General features: G+C 40.6%; 1 protein-coding gene across 3 annotated transcripts; it reads right to left on the bottom strand.

The window, feature by feature from the left end:
• Positions 1-1409: 1409 nt before the first annotated feature.
• Positions 1410-18003, bottom strand: top3a (DNA topoisomerase III alpha). 3 transcript variants are annotated; one of them, XM_067476709.1, is made up of 20 exons: positions 17333-18003; positions 16868-16927; positions 16703-16776; positions 15844-15919; positions 15460-15568; positions 15132-15275; positions 14696-14866; positions 14507-14607; positions 12440-12514; positions 12155-12237; positions 10446-10656; positions 10121-10141; positions 9746-9931; positions 9456-9585; positions 8458-8571; positions 8208-8373; positions 7722-7868; positions 7260-7382; positions 2976-3767; positions 1410-1972 (listed from the first exon to the last, which is right to left on the bottom strand). In XM_067476709.1, exons 1-20 carry the CDS (start codon positions 17579-17581, stop codon positions 1897-1899), a joined length of 3108 nt encoding a protein of 1035 aa, XP_067332810.1. In that variant the 5' UTR covers positions 17582-18003; the 3' UTR covers positions 1410-1896. The 3 variants fall into 3 exon arrangements, with proteins under 3 accessions (XP_067332810.1, XP_067332808.1, XP_067332809.1); XM_067476707.1 differs by having other exon boundaries at positions 3013-3767; positions 17333-17995; XM_067476708.1 differs by lacking the exon at positions 10121-10141 and having other exon boundaries at positions 3013-3767; positions 17333-17993.
• Positions 18004-18384: the final 381 nt, after the last annotated feature.

Raw genomic sequence — 18384 nt, 5'->3', positions numbered from 1 at the left:
AGAAAAAAGTAACTATGGAGGGTTAGGGTACATTCAAGTTTATTAGCTTTCATCAATATTAAAATAAAGATATTTGGCACTGACAAGTTCTCCGACCTTCTTTTCTTTTATCGCTCGTCATATTTACAAGGTAAAAACGGTAAACACCTGGCTACTGTCACACACGACTCCGCCAGAGGGAAAATGATGAAAACCAAACATCAACAAATTTATACTTTAAATTTACACTGTTAATTATGAATAAAGTGTGTGCAAATAGGCTCCAGCGGATTTCAGTCAGGACACAACAGAAGTAACACTATTGGATGGTGCAGAGTGAGTTTCCCTCCAGTTCCTGAACATTCTCAGGTCACTAGACACCTACAGGTTTAAAAGGCTTCTCTGTGTTCTCCTCTTTAACGGAGCCTTATCCTCTGGGAGAGAAAACAACTTAAAAGATAGATTTACTCTTTTTCAGGAGCCTGTGCAAACACTGAAACAGGTTTTGTTGCCGTATTTGTCCGTCCAATTCTCACTGATCCCTAAAAGATGATTTGTACTTTATGTGCTTTTGATAAATGAAAGAGGAAAAATACATTAGTACACAATTCCCACTTTTTGGTACCATTACTCTGATACAACACTGTTTAGGGAAACACAAAAAAGAGGATTTTGTACTAACAAGACCAATTAATTTAATTATCCCTAATGGCTAAATGGCAACATTAGCTCCCAATAAATTCTGCAAATGTTTTTGCACAGGACGACTGTGCATGATGTCCCCCATCATCAAGTGGAGTGAGCAGCAAGCAATAACTGCTTGATTCCACATGAATTTGTGAACCTGTAGGTGTTCATCATGTATCTCTTTAAGAATGCTGCACCAAGCTTTGACGAAAGTTTGATATGTTGGCAAATATGATAATTAATTAAATACTTCAGCGTAAACCTTCATAAGCTGGGAATAGTCTTGCTTTTGAACTTCAGCTTCTTTGCAGGTGAAATACAAGATATATTTTTAAGAATAAATCTGCTCGTTTTCTAAATGGCATTTTCAACTGTCCCAATACAGTCAGTTTTACTATCCCCACCCTGCTGATTATGTGGAAGAGATGTTGTTCAGTCAGTCAGCAGTGGGTTGTTCAGGGATAGTTGGAAAACAAAGCGGCGCTGTGGCCTTCAAGCTCGCTGAATTACTATGACTGTGCTAAGGCAAAAAGCTGCTTAATGTATTTTCGCACTGTGTTATTGATCCTAAAGTCCTGAATTTCTTGAAGTTTCTGGCATCTGGCCCAACCTAACAGATACAAAAGGTCAATTTGATCCTAATCATAAGCCTGGACTTTCCAGGGCTCAGGGTAAGTGCATCTAACTTCAACAAACACATTTGAAAAGACCTGATACATAAACAGCCATGTTCACAATACATGCTGAATCAGAGTTTTTTTTTATTGCCTCTAAGTGTTTTTTTTATTCTTTGCAGAGATGTGAACAAAAACCAAATGCGATTTTTTTTAATTTACAGATCTGTGCTGCATTAGTGTGTGATGTAGGTCTATGTGATCTGTGGGTCTGCGACTGCTGTCGGAACCGACTTCAGGTTCTCTGCACATCTCGCCTGTTGTCATCAAGAGCAACAAAAGAGATGAAGCAGCTTCAGTTCAAGTCCAACTGGGAGGAAGATATAACGGAGCAGTTTGAGAGGAAACCGCTGAGACCGATGAACAAATTCTTGTTCCCGTTATCGTTTCCACATGTTCACAAGCAAGCTTCATGTTTGACCTCGCACCGTCTCCTCACAGCTCCAGAGCAGCTTCACAGCTCCTACATTGTTGTCACCGCTGGGGACAGGTGACTCTAGTGTGTCCCGGCATGTGGCAGATGCCGCAGGTGCGAGGTTTTTTAGCAGCAGGTGGTTTATTGGCACCTCCCACCATGTTCTGCCCGTTCCGCCCTGCGTTGCCACCGCTGTTGAATCCACCACTGAAACCACCTAAGGAAGAGGGGGGAGAACGGAGGTCAGACAACAACAACACATGGTTAGAGATCAATGTCCAAAAAGCACAAAGGAGTTTCCTGTGTGCATCAGGACTGACAACATTGAATCAGCCTCAAGGTCTCAGTGGGAGTGTTTGGGAGCCACGGGAGCCTTTATTATTAAATAATCATCTGTCTCACTCTGAGTTTGATCTGAATGTACATGCATGTAGTATCACATGACTCTAGGCTTGTGGTGCAAATGATTAGCCAACCAGATTAATGCAGAACTGCTAGAAACTTTCCTTTGCTCGGCAGGGGCAAGAAGTTTCCCGCATAAAACAAGGTGTCATCATCTGATAAGAGCTGAAGACTGCATCAAAACAACGTTCTAAATTGGTCACATTCATATTTGGTCACATTCAACCCCATAACACACATCAAGGGGGTTTTCTTTAAGAAGCAAAGGTGGGTCAGTGGCAACTATTTTTTAAAACAGACTTTTCTTTGAATGACACACATTTCGATGTCTTGGTGGTGATTATTTTGTGGCCTGATGGAGCTGCTCGCATATTGAAAGATTAATGTCCACAAACCAAGCGTGTCTGAGCTACAGGTCTCCATGGGTTCTTTAGGTTCTGACCTGAATGAGACCCAGGTGAGGTCCACTACCTTAGTGAATCTGAACAGAGCGGAACCAGTGAGACGGAGACAGAGAGCACATTCATCTGAGCTTTGTGAAAATAAAGGAACGCAATCATTTTAAGAAAATGAGTCATCTACTATAATTATGCTGTTAAGAGATACAAATATTAAAAAGGTGAAGAGTATTTCCTAAATGGGGGTATGCTGGAGCACTGCAGGGGGTATGTAAGTTTTTGACAATTACAAAAATGAGTTGGGGGCAAATGTTTGCGTTCCTATGATAGATGAATTAAAAATTAACTGTTATTTCTGATGAAAGAACATTTGTATTAGCTGAATGTGCCATATTATGTGAATGAAAAAATGTATTTTACTCTTTTTGATGTGCGTGGGTGTGTTTTAAAGTCTTGCCTAATGGCGGCACGTTCTCATCCGCCCACTTAAAGAAGCCACACTGTTGCTCTCGTGGTTTTCCGCAGGTGTGGAACATCCGGCCCTTGTTCGGTCCGTCCTTCTGCACGGTTCTCGTCACCGCCGTCTCGTTACAGTTACACATCGTCCCTCCCATATGACCTGCTGCCCCTCCTTCCTGCCCTCTGCCTCCTCCAGTTGTGTTCCTGAAACCCAGTGAGGGTCTTGGAGGCTGGGAGACCCTGGGGGTTGCTGGCAGTGGAGCACCTTGGCTCTGCGGTGCCCCCTGCAGGCCTGGCTGATCTGCCCACAGAAAGAAGTTGCAGTTCCCAGCATTGCACTTGTAGAACTGACGCCCTTGGTTGGGACCATCTTTGCGCACAGTGAGGAGGAGTGCATCCTGACCACAGTTACACACAATGGCATCCCTGTTGGTGTCTACACCACCCCCACTCGGGGGAAGTTGTGGCTGCGGGGTCCAGGAGGGGACAGGAGGGAGGGAAGGTCGAGGATTGGAACGTGGTGCTCTGGATGGCTCTTGTCTGTTTGGCCTTGGAGCTGGTGGTCGAGGCTCTTCTCCTCTTCCTCCTCTCCCTCCTCCCTCTGGTACTGCTCCCCCACCACCTCCCCCCGCCCCTCGGAGGTATTTCAGGTCCAGCACCTCTCTGAGCGTCTCGTCACATCCACCGATGCAGCCAACAAATTCTAAAGGCATCATGGGAGGGAGGCTGCCTCTGCGGAACTTGAACTTCAACCTGAATGAATGAAGACAGACAACGTGGACACTGTTTAGATTCACACCATACCTCAGGCAGGTTCTTCAAAAAGCTATATTCCTAACGCAAACAAAAGTACCGGGTTTCTGTAATCAGGGTTGGTGATTTCCCTATGATAAGTTCTGATGGGGAACACTTCCCCATTTCTCTGCCGAATGTAAATGGTTGATAAATGGTTAATTAAAAGACTGTATGTGCGGCGCATTAGACTGCAGACAGCGGAGTCAGCAGAGTTGCCGGGTTAGGAGAATCTGAAACTAACCCAAAACTTACCACAGAATGTGTGTTAAAGGTCCCCTCATGTGCAAAATACACTTTTGTTAATTACTGTACATTTACATACATTTCCTGGGTGTGTTATAACAAAAGTCCGCCCGCTCCCTTTTTAGCTTCTCTCTGTCTTTGCAGTAAAGTGTGCTTTAACGGACCAGTCAGTATTTTCATCTTTTAAAAGATCATAGAGGGAGTCGCCCCTGCAAAATGTACAAGAAGTGAAAAGACAAACACCAGTTCAGGGACCTGATCCATGGTTTCCACAGCTGACAAGCTTCTGCAAAGATGTGTGGGGGGTCAGTGGCTCATTTAAATGTAAAGCTACAATACCAAAAACTGAGCAATTAAGTTCAATTTTCAGACATGCCAGAATGCATGAGCTGAGCGGTACATCAGCTGGAAAAAGAAACACATTCCAGTGACCGAAACTAGTGAGAAAGGACTGTGATATGGGAGCTTTAGGATGTTGTGAAAAGGAGCTACAGTATGTTTCAGTCACTCTGCTCTGACGAAGACACAGCACAAAACAAGGGCAGGAAACCACATCTTCTGTCATTAAAGTTAAAATCTGTAAAAATTTATATATAAAAATACCTGGTTCAACCTGGTTTCTCATGAGTTATTAGGCCATGTAATTGCAGTTCTGGTACAGACCTGAGTTGATTAGCGCTGAGACAACACAGGCAAAAAGTACAACGGAACTGTGCTGGTCTGAGTCTAATTCACAGCACATGAATGAAGGTCGTTTCAAGGCTGCATTGAAACATGTTGTTCAGCAGACCTGAATGTTTAAAACACTGCAGCTCATTAGTTGGCAGAGCAGCAGTGTGGTGGAGTGTAAAGAATTCAATTCAACAGTAAAACACCCTGTTTTCAATAAATTAATATTCAGTTCAACATATCATCAGCATAATTTAGCAGTTTACCAAAAGAAAAGTTCTCTTTTCATTTCTGTCAGCACTGCTCTGATCAAACATCACTGACAGATATACTATTAACATTTTTTAACATCTATGTTGAATTTGTTCTGTTTCAGTTTAGAAAGTGAATTGCACGAATGTGTTTGCTTGAGGTTGATTGTGCAAAAACTGCCAAAACCTGAAACACCCACTTTTGAGGCTGGGAAAAAAATCCGCCACTATGTGAATTTAGTGTGAAATGATTGAATGAATCAAGCTGCTGGAAGTCTGACTCAGCTGTGGTGATAATGGAGTTCAACGAATTCAACGTGGAAAATATCTGGAAGTGGAGTTACAGAGAAGTTGAGTAACAGCATGTAAGTAATGGTTTTACTTGTCCACAAACATTTATTTGGAAGCAACACATGTGGTCTGTTACTGGTAACGTAGGGCAGTAAGTGTAATTTTAAACTGAACCGAGCAAGGAGTCGACATCCCGTGTTGAAAAAAGTTCTCTCACCCAACCTTCACCATGTCATCACATACTATGCTTGACTTTTTTAAAATTTCAATACTCACCAACCAAAACATTACTGGTAAAACAACCTCACATGTATTTGGAAGTTTAAAGGAATTGTAAAACGGAAAAAAAGGAGGTGATAACATATCAAGTTTAAACACAGGACTGTGTGTGTTGTAAAAACAGTATGTCAAAAAGCCCGAAGGCTGTTTTTTTTTTTTAAAGATGGGCATCTGTGTAGGGATAATACAGCCAGTTGCCGTGGCGACAAGCGATGCAGCAGCAGCCACAGTTTATTACGCACACGTCTGAAGTTATCCAACAAGCTGAAAGAGTGATATTGTTTTTGGAGTGAGTGCTGTAGCTCAACTTTGAGCTCTGTTCCAGATCGGTTGCCACGGTAACAGATGCTGGTGTGGAGCACTTTGGCACGTTGCTAGTGAGCATGCCCTATATTTGGACTGAGCTCAGGCACGTGCTCAAGGGGTTAACGCCTACTTGTGTAAACAAGGATTCTGACAAGTTTCTCACGCTGGTGAAGCGGCTGAGGGTTTTGAATGTGTTGGATGGTGCGTTTGTTTGCATAGCTGAGAGTGAATACACGCACTTCTACCAAATCTAACAACTGGAATCTGGGTGTTTATGTCAAAATACGCTACTTGGCATTAAAGTGACCTCACAATAATATGTTTTCTGACCTAACGCGTAGGTTTGGATTGTGCTGAAGCAAGTAATGCAGAAGTAAATGACTGAAGCAAATCTAACAGAGCATTTTGTGCACAATAAAACCAAAGCATGTCAGCAAATTCGGTTTGGTCAATGTGGTAACCAAGAAGTGTAAAAGAACCACTGTAGGGTAAAGAAATATGTACTGCCTTAAAACTTTGGCTCTGTTCTAAACTGACCTTTATTTCTCTACCGTTTGCCTTTTTATACTTTAAACTATTTCTGCCATTTAGTAGAACACTTTTCTACAACTAGGATGATACAGATAAGAGAAGCAGGTCTGCAGATGTGGGCTATTTCACTCAGTGTCTGCCCCTCTCATTTGGGTAATGTGTTTAACACATCACAGAGTTCAGCCAAAATTATACTCTGGTGGGGGAAAAAATGTTGAATTTTCAAGATTTTCTGCAACGTGATGTCATCCTGCAGAATGCTGTGTTGGCCAATCAAGTACACAGCATTCCTGCTGGATTCTTTTCTAACACTAACTTCTGCTGTTCACCACCAAAGATCAAATTGTTGCTGCTGTGAAAACTTTCTCGAGTTTTACAATCCTGTCCGTGAAGCCATTTGGCGTCTATAAAGTTTGTAAACACAAATCAGTCTTATTGACCCATTGTTACACAAAGCAGCCCGCCGCACAACCCCCCAAAACACAGCCCATTGTCATTATTCTTTAACTGCAGTGTTTTCCTGATGGTTGAACAGCACACCCCCTCCCCACCCACACGCCTTGATTTTTCTCACTTGGTAAATGGCCTGCAATTACATAGCGCAAGTTCTACGTTATCAGTACCCAACATCAAACTGACAACGTCTCCACCTCCTGAACTTGAACTATTGAACTATAGTTCAACCCATCAAACACTTTCCAGTCTGGAACAAGTGAGCAACAAACTAACCAGCATCACCATCCCCTTTGTGCAATATATTATTAATCTAAAAAGTACATTTTAGAAGGTTCTAATTGTTTGCAGAGTTTAAATGTGAATTGTAAAACAGCTTTAGGAAATATTCAGTGATAAGGAAAAAAATAAAAAATAAAATACTCACATGTGAATGGGGTGTGGCTGACAGGTGGGACAAATGCTGTCATCTCTGCTGACATCAAGTACCATGTCGGGGAACCACACTGCTGTTTTACAAGCTGGGTAACCCACGCAGGACAGGTACTTACTGGTGGGGGGGGAGAAGACGAAAATATATCAAATATCAGTTTGGCCATTTCACTTTTCCACTGACCAAACTTTAATTTGGTACCCTCTGCCAAAAGGTATTAGTGATTCTTTGTGTTCTTCCAGTCATGTGTAAATGTGGCACAGAAACAAAACTATCCTGGTTTGGAAAATGTGCAGTTGATTTGCAACACAGACACTGGTTCCTTTTGAGCCCATGTGAAATTAAGCATGAATACAAGGATTTGAACCTAAAGGAGAACAGACAACCTTTAAAATATAAAGACTCAAATATGCAATAATGCAGTTGGAAGCCTCTTGGCTTCCTTTCATGTCTCACCCGTTTCCCTCCCGTTTCTTCTTCAGCACCATGTCCCGACCACACTGAGGACACTTCCTGACCGGCAGAGGGATCTCCATGTCCTGCTGCTGTGCTTCGGTGATCTCCTGAGCTGCACCCAGATACGGTGACAGGGCTTCATCCAGCCTGTGGAAACAAATATGCTTGGTATCCAATATTTATATAAAAACTGTTTGAAATATTTTCAGAGAACAGACAAAAAACAAATACAGATGGATACCACTCAATACAAGACATGCATTTGCCTGTTCAAAACAAATGCATTCCATATGTTGCACTATAATAAGTGACGGTCCTAAAATGCTGATATCTTGAATCATCAGCAGATTATTTCCTGACAACTTCACTTCTCAACTTAAATTACTAAAAGTGAAACTATAATAAAAGTAAAAAGAAACCACAATGAGTGGCTAAACAAAAACTGAAATGAAACTAACAAAATCATCAATTCGGAAAAAAACGAACTTCTTTGCCTTCCTGACAGACTCGATGAAGACAGTCTTGTATTTCTGGATGTGGTGCTGCAGCACAGTCCGTTTGTCTTTCCTGCCCTCTGATACCAGCTTGAGGTCAGCTTCCAACTCGGCGCGAAGGTCTGGTTTGGACATCTCGTAGCCCATGGAGTTATAACCTAAACAAACACACTCTAATTGTTAAGTAACAACCTTTTTCTGCATATGATACACTGTGAAGCAGTGATCATGTGACTATTTACCCTCTACCAGTCCCATGCCGAGCTCTCCAGGGAGAAACCTCTGGTCAGCTGTCAAGCCCACATACATGCGACTCTTTATAGTCTCAATATGCTCTGCATGGGTTGCATCTGTGCCTGTAACACATAGTTCATACAACAATAAAAAGTTCTATATTGACTTCTAAAAAGCATCAATAGCTTTTGACCAGCTTTGATTCACGGAATTTTCAACGTGGAGTTTGTTTGCTCGTTCTATGATTTGATTAAAAAATGTACAACCTCCTATTCTCTTTAAAGGAAAACTTTACTTATGTTCTAAAGTTCGAACATATTACAGAAATGTATCGTCCACAATCACCATACAGAAATTTAAACCAGCACTGAATCTTCTTCATTCATGTTTGGTTGCTTGTCAGCCTGCAGCCTGGACTAAGTTTGTTCATCTGTGCCATAGAAACTATAAAAAAATCATATCAGCCAGACGTAGAGTGACATCTGCTTGACATAAATGTTGTCCAAACTGAAACGAATCACTGGTGTGCACAGTTGTCCAGCTACGGTACAAAGAAACACACTTTGGAATATGTGGGGTACTGCTGACCATGTGTTTTCGATTGAAGAGATACATCCTAATAACTGAAACTTACCAAAGAAGATTCCAAGCTGTAACAAAGAGTTTCTATAAAGTACTGAAGTAACTCAGTAAGAGAAATATTTTTTGCTGACAACACTGTGTACTGTGATAGAACGTTTGCTCGCTATTGGTTATTTAGTTGTGTCAAAACCTGTCCCCTACCGAACTCTACACACCAGTTGTCAGACAGAAACAGTCAATCATATAGTTATCTCTGGAACCACAAAAGGCTTCATACAACTTATTTATTTATTTATTTTTTACATGTGGCTTCCCTGACATTTGCATTATTGGTAATGTGGAAACGTGGTGTAGTTACTTTTAAGCATAAAGGAGCTTTATTAGAATTTGACAGCACATATCAAGGTGTGTGTCTGCACTCTACCGATGCCGTGCTTCTCCATCAGTGATATGAGGTCAGCTTCAGTCAGCAGCTGCGGCGGACTCGTCTGTCCGTCCACCATCTCGATCGCAGAGGGCTGAAACTGGAAGCCTTGTTCATACACAGGAATCAACTGACACACAAAATGCAGGGTTAATGGGTTAATATCAGACAGACAGCAAGAAGTTTTTCATATTAAACAGGGTAATAAAACATTCGACAAAAAACTAAAATCTTTTCAAGGCACTTTCACTGCCATTCACATTTTCCCTTGTCTTAAACACAAGCCTTACCTTGGTGCTCCACCGGTCATATGGGTAAACATCCAGGTAGTTCCTCGCGATAATCATGAGTCCCGAGGTGGAGAACTTCTCCTGGGCGATGTCTATGTCCACCACAGTCTCCTGCCCTAAAGCATCCTGGGATACGCAAGCCAAGAAGTGCCGGACGATGAACTCATACACACGACCTTCGTTGCCCTGGACACATAAGAGACACAAACCATCCCACAATAGTGTTTAGACAAAACCCCATACTTACAATTTCATAAAAACACCTAGGACTTAAAAAACAAAATAAAAAAGGGACACGAAGGGGAAAACCAATCCCAAAATGAAACAATAAGCATAGTTTAATAACAGAATAGATACTATAAACGTATTACATACCAGAGAAAAGTTAAGTGAGTCCTGAGGAGGAAACATTAAAGCACAGTGCAATGTTTTAGGTGTGTGAGACATGCAAGATAAGACAGACAGGTAAGGATTTATTTTTTAAACTCATTTTTCATTGTTTAAGAGTTCAGTCTTCGAGAGCTTTTTGAATATTGACAGTGAGACTGCTGAGTGTACAGTTTGGTAGCTTGCTCCACAACCGTAGGACCCCTGAGCTTAAGAGCTTTGCTTGGAAATTTCAATTTAAATAGCAAAAGAAAAAAAATCTGAATAAAAAGGTAAATTGTGGGCAAAGCGAGCGCCAGTTTTGCAGACTTACCTGCAGTGAGTAGCTGTACTTGGTGGGGTGTATGGGAGGGTGGGCTTGGTCTGAGTTCTTCCCCTGGCGTGGGTTGGGACCCCCGGGCTGGTCAAGCACCCGCTGAGCGAACGTCCCCCATTCTGGGCTTTGTGTCTGCTGCTCCACCAGGGGGGTGAGAGCCAAGTTAGGGGGAAAAATGTTTGTCTCTGTGCGGGGGTAGCTAATAAACCTGGACAGAAGAAAAAACAAAAACAAGTCAAAATTGCCGGCTTCTGGCCGTCGTCAGCATCTGTGTAATAGAAACACCTAAAAACATTGAACTAAACGAAAAGGCAACAAATCTCACTCACACATAAATAAGGCAAAGGTCCACAAGGGACCAAAAAAATAGATGCAAAATTAGTTACATTGTGGAAAATAAAAACATATCTTTAAGATTCTGTTCGATTTCTACATCATAAATTAAACTGGCCGTGTCCATGTACAAAGCTCAGATTTTCTTTTTTGTTTTGTCCACTGAAGCTCAAATTCAGATAACATTCCGGTGGATCTGATTCCCTCATCAGTGTCTTGTTCCAGTAAATGGACTTGCAGTCATTGTCCACCTGTTATAAAAATGGCTGTGCTTTCAGTGTCCATCAACAGTTGATAAATGTGGATGAGATTTATCAGTAGACATCTCACCCCGAGCATTTGGCCTATTTTGCCTGCCTGACAAATGGTTTACATACTCATGCTTGTCTAGTGGGTTGGGTTTATGTGGTCAATCATTTACTCAAACTGGTTAGGAGGTACATGCTGTCCATGAGAACTGACACAGGTGAGACCATATTTGGTTGGGAGAAATGTTAACTTAGATCATTATAATATAAATTCTGTGTTATGTTATTATCGTGTCTATAAAATACCCTTGCGTCTTCATTTTGTAACACGCTGCCACCATTTGTACCAACTACTCAGTTTTTTATTCATCTTTCCAACGCTTAGAAGCAAACCACTTTTCCTCTTATGAATACCTGCAATGAAACTGTGAAATAAAGCTTCCTGCATCTTTGCATCATTGGCTGAGCACTAGTTCATCTGGTAGGTGTCTGTTAAGTGCGATACACTGCAACACCAACTCACAAAATGTCAAACAACACAATAAACCCCTCTCTATACAACATACAAGTAAAAGAAACAAACAGAAAATAAAAACTATAAAGCAACTTATGGGTGCACAGTAGAAACACATAAATAAAAGACAGAAAAAAGTTTTAACTCTAACATAATAACTAATGAATTGAAAAATCTTCATTCACGCCCCCTGAGACAAAAATCTTTCTTAAGTGTTTTTGTAAGTGTTACTGGAAATTGTCTTTATCCATCCCTGCACCTTGGCAGTAGGTGAAGTTCCAGAAAGTCCTGCTCTGCAGAAATATACCATCAGGAAAAACTCATCCAGTAAATGCCTGAACTGGCAGATGGTGCCTTCTCATGTACAAAAATAGCAAGTGCTCTGAAGTGGTTCAACAACCTGCTAAACAAAAAATACATTTGACCATTCCACTGACACCACAAAGCATCTGATCAGGTGGCTTCCCGCCAGTAATCTGACTGAAACACGATCACAGAAAGATCAAAAATATGGAAGGTTAAGAACATTTAGCATGTGGTCAGAGAAGACAAGACTGCAGTTTAGAGAACCTAAAATGCTTCTTTTTTTTAAAAAAACCTCACACACTCACCCTTGGGTATAGAGCTTTTCTGCAATTTTCATGGTCTCTTTGGCGCTTATTCTAAGCTTCCGGGACGCCAGTTTCTCCAGTTCCTGTTGGGTCAGACAAAAGGCAGAGGACTATTCAGTGGGACAGTGGGACTATTCTTTCTGCGAGGACTATTCAGTGGGACAAAGGACACCAGGGCACAGACGCTGTGCTGGAAAACAACTACGGTACATCCACTTTGTACCCGATATAGCTATAGACATTAAGATGCACTGTGTGTGGGGCTATTTGACTTTATATTCTTACCACAGTGTCCAAAGGCAGCGGTCGCCACTTGCTCTTGGGCTTGCTGGTTACTGAGGTGACTGTTGCCATGGGATCCTAGAAATGAATAAAATGTTATGCACACGTGTGCATTATTTACGTGGCTTTCAGCCCATTTTATTTAAGCAGCTTAAGAACATTTTCTGCTAAAGTAACATCTGCAGAGCTGAGATGTGCACCAATGAGTGCATACACACACACGCATGCACGCACGCACGCACGGTCCCTAAATAGAAGAAAGGAAGAAAAACAGGTGCAAAAGTCAACCACTCATCCAAACTGAATCTAGTGATAAATTTGGTTATGCTTTCAGCCCTCTTAGAGTTTATTGTTTATTTTATGGTTGACTTTATATAAGTTTTAAAACATTCTCAATTATTTGGAAAAATAAAAAACAATCTGTAGGTTGAGAAAACAGTTTTGAGTGGCAACCCAGCAACCTATAATTGAGTGAAACTTAAATTAATTCATCCCAAAAGGAATGTTTGTACCAAAGACATTGGTTATAGTGCAAACAGACAATATGTAATATGTGTTGTGCGAGTCATCAGAAAGCTTATATCGTACATAATGTTTACAATACAACTATTATCACAGGGTGAGCAACGCAAAATATGCTCACTTGCAGATGAGGACACAGCTTCACCCCCTTTTAGCAGAGTTATGTTTACATAATTTTCCCCAAAAGGTGACAAGTTTGCATCTCTGAAATAGAACGTCTAGAAAAGATGTAGAATAGAACCATGCTACATCTTTTTAGTAAAAGATGTAGATGGCATTTAAAAATTTACGTTTATTTTTGTTGCCAAGTTACATAATAATTAATATAATCCTCAATCCCTAATTAGAGCGCAAAGAAAACACTGTAAATAACTCCAGATTGTTGACTGAGCATGCGTGCGCTGGGACATCAGTATTTGTGTTTTCTGACCTGAGTTTGTTTCCTGATTAGTCTCATCTTGCTCCGTGGGAAACAGTGAAAACTAGGTGTTAATTACATGTTTGTCAGCTGTGAGAATCTTGGCAAAGATTTAAGTGTGAATGTTTTTCTGAGACAGGCATGGATTCAGGCAATGCCTCCATCCTGAGACCAAACAGGGTTAAAAAAAAAAAAAAAAAAAAAAGATGCTGAGATGGTGGCTGACAAAGAAAAGATTAAAAAACAAAGTGTACCGACACAAACATTGTAAATACACAAAGAGTGTGTGGGTGATAATAACTGGCTGAGTTTTTATCAGACTTTGTTGCAGTAAGACAACAGATGGTATAATTTTACTTTAAGTATCACTATACATAAGACGTTGTTATGCGACTAAGAAGATTTGATTAACTTAAATCCTGAAAGTTTTCGGGATTATTACAAATAATTTCTTTAGTGTATAGTGTGAAGCTAACATTTTATTTCTGTATTTTTTTTACATATTACAGAAATACTTTTTGTTAACTGAACATCTGTTACTGTGTCATTAAGTCTGTGCTATTAAAAATATAAGTGCAAATGCAATTTCTATGGACTGATGGACAAAAAAAGAAGAGAAAAAGTGCTTCACTGCAGAAACTGGATTCAGTACTTTTTAGGACTTTTCGAGACCTGCAGAAACTCTAGTTGCAAGAATAAAACAAACCTCCAGAAAGATTAGCAGGTAAATAAGACTAAAAGCCAAACTCAAGTCATTCATCCATCCACCTATTATTTGTGCCACTTATTCTATTTGGGTAGCAGGAGGGCTGGAGCTTATCCCAGCTGTCTGAGGGCGAGAGGCGGACTACAGACTGGACAGGTCGCCAGTCTATCTCAGGGACAACGCAGAGAGACATACACAGACAAACAAGCATTCACACTTACATTCACACCTACAGGCAATTTTAGATTCACCACTTAACCTAAGAAGCATGTCTTCGGACTGTGGGAGGAAACCGGAGTAAACCCACGCGAGCACAGTGAGAACATGCAAACTCCTCACAGAAAGGCCATGGCTGCCCGGGGCATGACCCCGCAACCTTCTTCAAACACACATCAGTGTATGAAGAATGCAAACAGGCACATACCTCCATGCAGATCTGGTAAAGCACCAGGCAAGCTGTATGGTTGAAGAGACGATTTCTTTTCCAGCTGAACTCCACCAAGTCTTGTTCGAATTCATGGAGCACTGAGACACAAGAACAGACAAAAAGACTCAGCAAAGTGTCAGTTTAAAAGCGGAGTGTCTCTTCTGGATTGCTGTGATGGGGTTGTACCTTTGATCTTGTAAAACGTTTCAGGTATGAAAGCCTGGATGGCTTTGAAGCGCTCGACCACAAAGCCCAGCGTTGGGAACTGACAGCTGCCATATGAGATCAGCTGATTGGCCAGAGACTGTGGAAAGATCTTCTGCAGGCGGAGGGTCTGGAATCGAGTGAAGGAGGCACCTGTACATATTGGAAAAAGGTGAGGGGATGGGATCAGTAACTGCTTACCAGGTTTCACATTCTGTCATATATTTAGAGATTAACAGGAGGATTTGAATCACACATTTTTTAAATATTGAAGGATGAGCATAGCATGAATAAACACGATAAATTATTACAGAAAACAAAACATGGTTCGGTGTTAAGGAAACTCTCTTCACATCTTCTCTTGAACCTATGAACAATTGGGTCTTTTTCATGGTTATTTAAGAGATTGATATGTTACCTATGCGCAGGTCCAGCTCCTGACGGACGTCGACGGCATCGCTGATGTTAACATCTGGCTCCATGAGAGTCTCGCAGGCTCTCCGAATGGAGTTGGGGGTGATCTCAGAAAACTTTGCCCGAAAGACTTGTACATTTGGCTTCACTACAAGAACACATGCAAACACACAAATATAAGGAGCTATCTGTGGACAAATGTACATAAAACCTGCTATGTTTTTGGCCTCAAACAATCAAAGAAACACGAGAAAACAAAAAGTTAATATATGTTATATTAGTATATATAGTACAAGCAGTCACAAGAAAAACAAGAAATATTATTATTGTACCTGCTTTACAAACATCTATGATTTCAAAGCCAATGTTTTCTCCCTCTCTGTCACAATCTGTCCAGATGACTAAGACCTGGCACTGCCTCGCCTCCTTCTCTAGTGTGCGCTACACAGAGACACAAAGAGATGGCATCAAAACCGAGAAAAGAAAGGGAAGACAGGAAACAAAAGAACTTCACTAAAAATCAGCATTTCAGTCTCAAAGTCCACTTCTATCATCCATATTCATCATTTTCCTATTGGCCAGTTGTGGCCTGCTACTGCTGAGAGATGCGAAAACAAAAATCAATTGTTTTAAAAATAAACTGAAAGTGTGTTGTAATAGTAAAATAATACTGGGTCTGTCTATAGTCCAAACTCACACAGGATAACTAAACATACCTTGATTTGTATCATGTTATCTGGACAATACTTTTCTACTTCAGCATCAAATAATAACACAGGATTGCAACTGTGCCTGTGGAGAGAAAATATACAAATACAATCAGTTGGACACAGAGCTGCATATTACACACACACACACACACACACACACACACACACACACACACACACACACACAAACACACACACTGCCCACTTTATAAGGTACACCAGTACAATCTAATGCATTCTAAAGTTTTGGCCACCTTATTTAAAATGAATGAGGGGGCCAAAACATTTTAACCACCTCTTCTTATAATACACTCCAGTCCGAGTAAGTAAGTGTGTGTGTATATATACTTCTCACAAAAAGTGAGGTGAAATGTTAGAATGCACCTAAAATGCACAATAACCTTTACAGTCCAAGTTAATTTGACCCTGTCTAAACGTTTGAACGCACATTTTCACCTGTTCAAAGTTTTGGTACTTATTGCATAACATGCTGTTCTCTAACAAGTTGATTAACTGCAAAAATCACAATACAATTCATAGAGCAATCCATGAATGAATTTTCTGGTTCAATGACAATTTGTATTAAAACAGTCCTCTCTCATCATGCTGTTCACATTTTGACAGCAGACCAAGACACCTAACAATTAAAAAGTTATTGAGATGTTGACATTTTTTGTTGTGGTTTGCCCGCCACCGTTTTTAGCTTTTGTTTCCATACATTGTTTGAGATGAAGAAATTAGCATTGCATTATTATATAATATGACTGTAGCATGAACGTTATATGAAAGTCAAATAACCCTAACTTTTTGAGAGTAGAGTACACACACACACACACACACACACACACACAGTATTTTAACTTACCATTTCTGGAAAGGTGCTTTAAATTCCAGACCCAGTAAATGTCCTGACACGGACGTCATTGTTACTGTCACATTCTGGGGCAGATGAAGACAAATTGGAATCAGCAGTCAGACACAGAGCAAAACACCAAAGACATAGAAGACATACATGTGCACGGTCACTTACCTGACCAAAGAGGTGGTATTCATACTCATAGATTTTATTAAACTTTGACATCCCTTCCCTCTGCAATGAAAAATGAGACAGAACTTAAGCAACCAAGGAGAAATAGAGGAATCTAAGGAATATGGCTAATATAAGTTTAATCACGAGGCTACAGCTTTTGGTTATAGTTGTACTATATTGTCAGAGGTCCTGTTATTTTTCTGATTTTATGTTGCCTTTATTCCACTACTATTTTTTTTAACATGAATTGAGAAAATGGCTTGATCATTTTATATTTTTGCAGAAACCTTATTTACGAGACATACGTGGAACAAATCAGGACTGTGTTACCAACAAGTCTGATACTAATATATGATATTTCACTTTTACTCAAGTGCTGAGCTTATGTTCTTCTAGTACCTTTGGACTAAAGAAGAGACAACATCATGGCAATTTTGTTTGTTGGTGGACAGTAACGTTACTAACCCTCCGAGCCCTGCCGTTGGACATGATCTCTGCGATGCCTTTGGCTGCATCGTTCTTCTCGGCAACGCAGAGAACCCGCTTGATCTGAGTCCGGTTCCGGATCATGTCTGGTTGCTGCGATGCGTCCGCACACTGGACACTCAACGCCGCACAGAAACACTTCCGCTGGACCCCTTGGCGTTGTAGACCGGATCGAAGCAAAGATCTCCCGAGGACATGCACTACTAGCATGCCTGGCCGCAGCCACATAAAGCGGCTCCGCAGTTGCTGGTTCCCTGCTGCGTTAGCATGTTAGCTGAAGTGGCTAACTACAGCCATGGTATTCGCTGCATAAAACCTTTAGAAAGACTTAAAAAGTCGACAACGATCAACTAACTTTGCTCCGGAGGAACAAAACAATGAACAATAGTGGAAAACCAAGAAAACTGATAATAAAACACTTAACAAGAAGCAACACCGACCTCAAGAGGGTCACTTTTAGTTCTGTTTACAAAGTCCGCGCCCGACTGTCAAACGTTGCCGTAAACGAGGTCGTAATACTGTCGAAAAACCGTAGAAATGACACGATAAAAACAACTTTCCATAAATAATTCACATAAAAGGCACAGAACGCATTTAAATTGATTGTTAACACGAATTTCCATTACTATTAGCTTAAATAACATTTAGTTATTATAATATTCTATACGAGGCAGTTAAATCACGGCTCTTTCACAGTAAAATGGAAATTTCTCCCTAAATCTGAATTAGCATTTTTATAATTCTAGAATTTGAAATCTAGGTGTTTTTTTCCTATACGTTCACTGAACAGATAAATAGGTCTATAGTGTGTGAGGCTCGTGGTAATTAAACGTGGCGACTTTTTGTCCAAATAAATGAAATATACAACATTACCCCAACAAAAATATAGTCACGTCGGCATGGAAAGGCATTTTCAGGAAATTATATTATTCAGTTTTATTTTGAACGTTGTTACGTTTCTTTAAAGAAAGCTATATATAATCTACTATGATAAGTGAAATTGAGACTTTATGAGACACGTCTTTTAGATA

The sequence above is a fragment of the Channa argus genome, chromosome 15, assembly GCF_033026475.1.
Source record: "Channa argus isolate prfri chromosome 15, Channa argus male v1.0, whole genome shotgun sequence".
Taxonomy (NCBI): Eukaryota; Metazoa; Chordata; class Actinopteri; order Anabantiformes; family Channidae; genus Channa; species Channa argus.
This window is presented reverse-complemented; position numbering and strand designations above follow the sequence as displayed.

Excerpts from the sequence above, each read along its gene's own strand:
- top3a (XM_067476707.1), bottom strand. The coding sequence starts at position 17,581 with ATGTGGCTGCGGCCAGGCATGCTAGTAGTGCATGTCCTCGGGAGATCT. Across the intron at positions 16,777-16,867 it reads AATACCACCTCTTTGGTCAG|AATGTGACAGTAACAATGAC; the intron begins GTAAGTGACCGT and ends CATCTGCCCCAG. Across the intron at positions 10,142-10,445 it reads AGTACAGCTACTCACTGCAG|GACTCACTTAACTTTTCTCT; the intron begins GTAAGTCTGCAA and ends TTTCCTCCTCAG.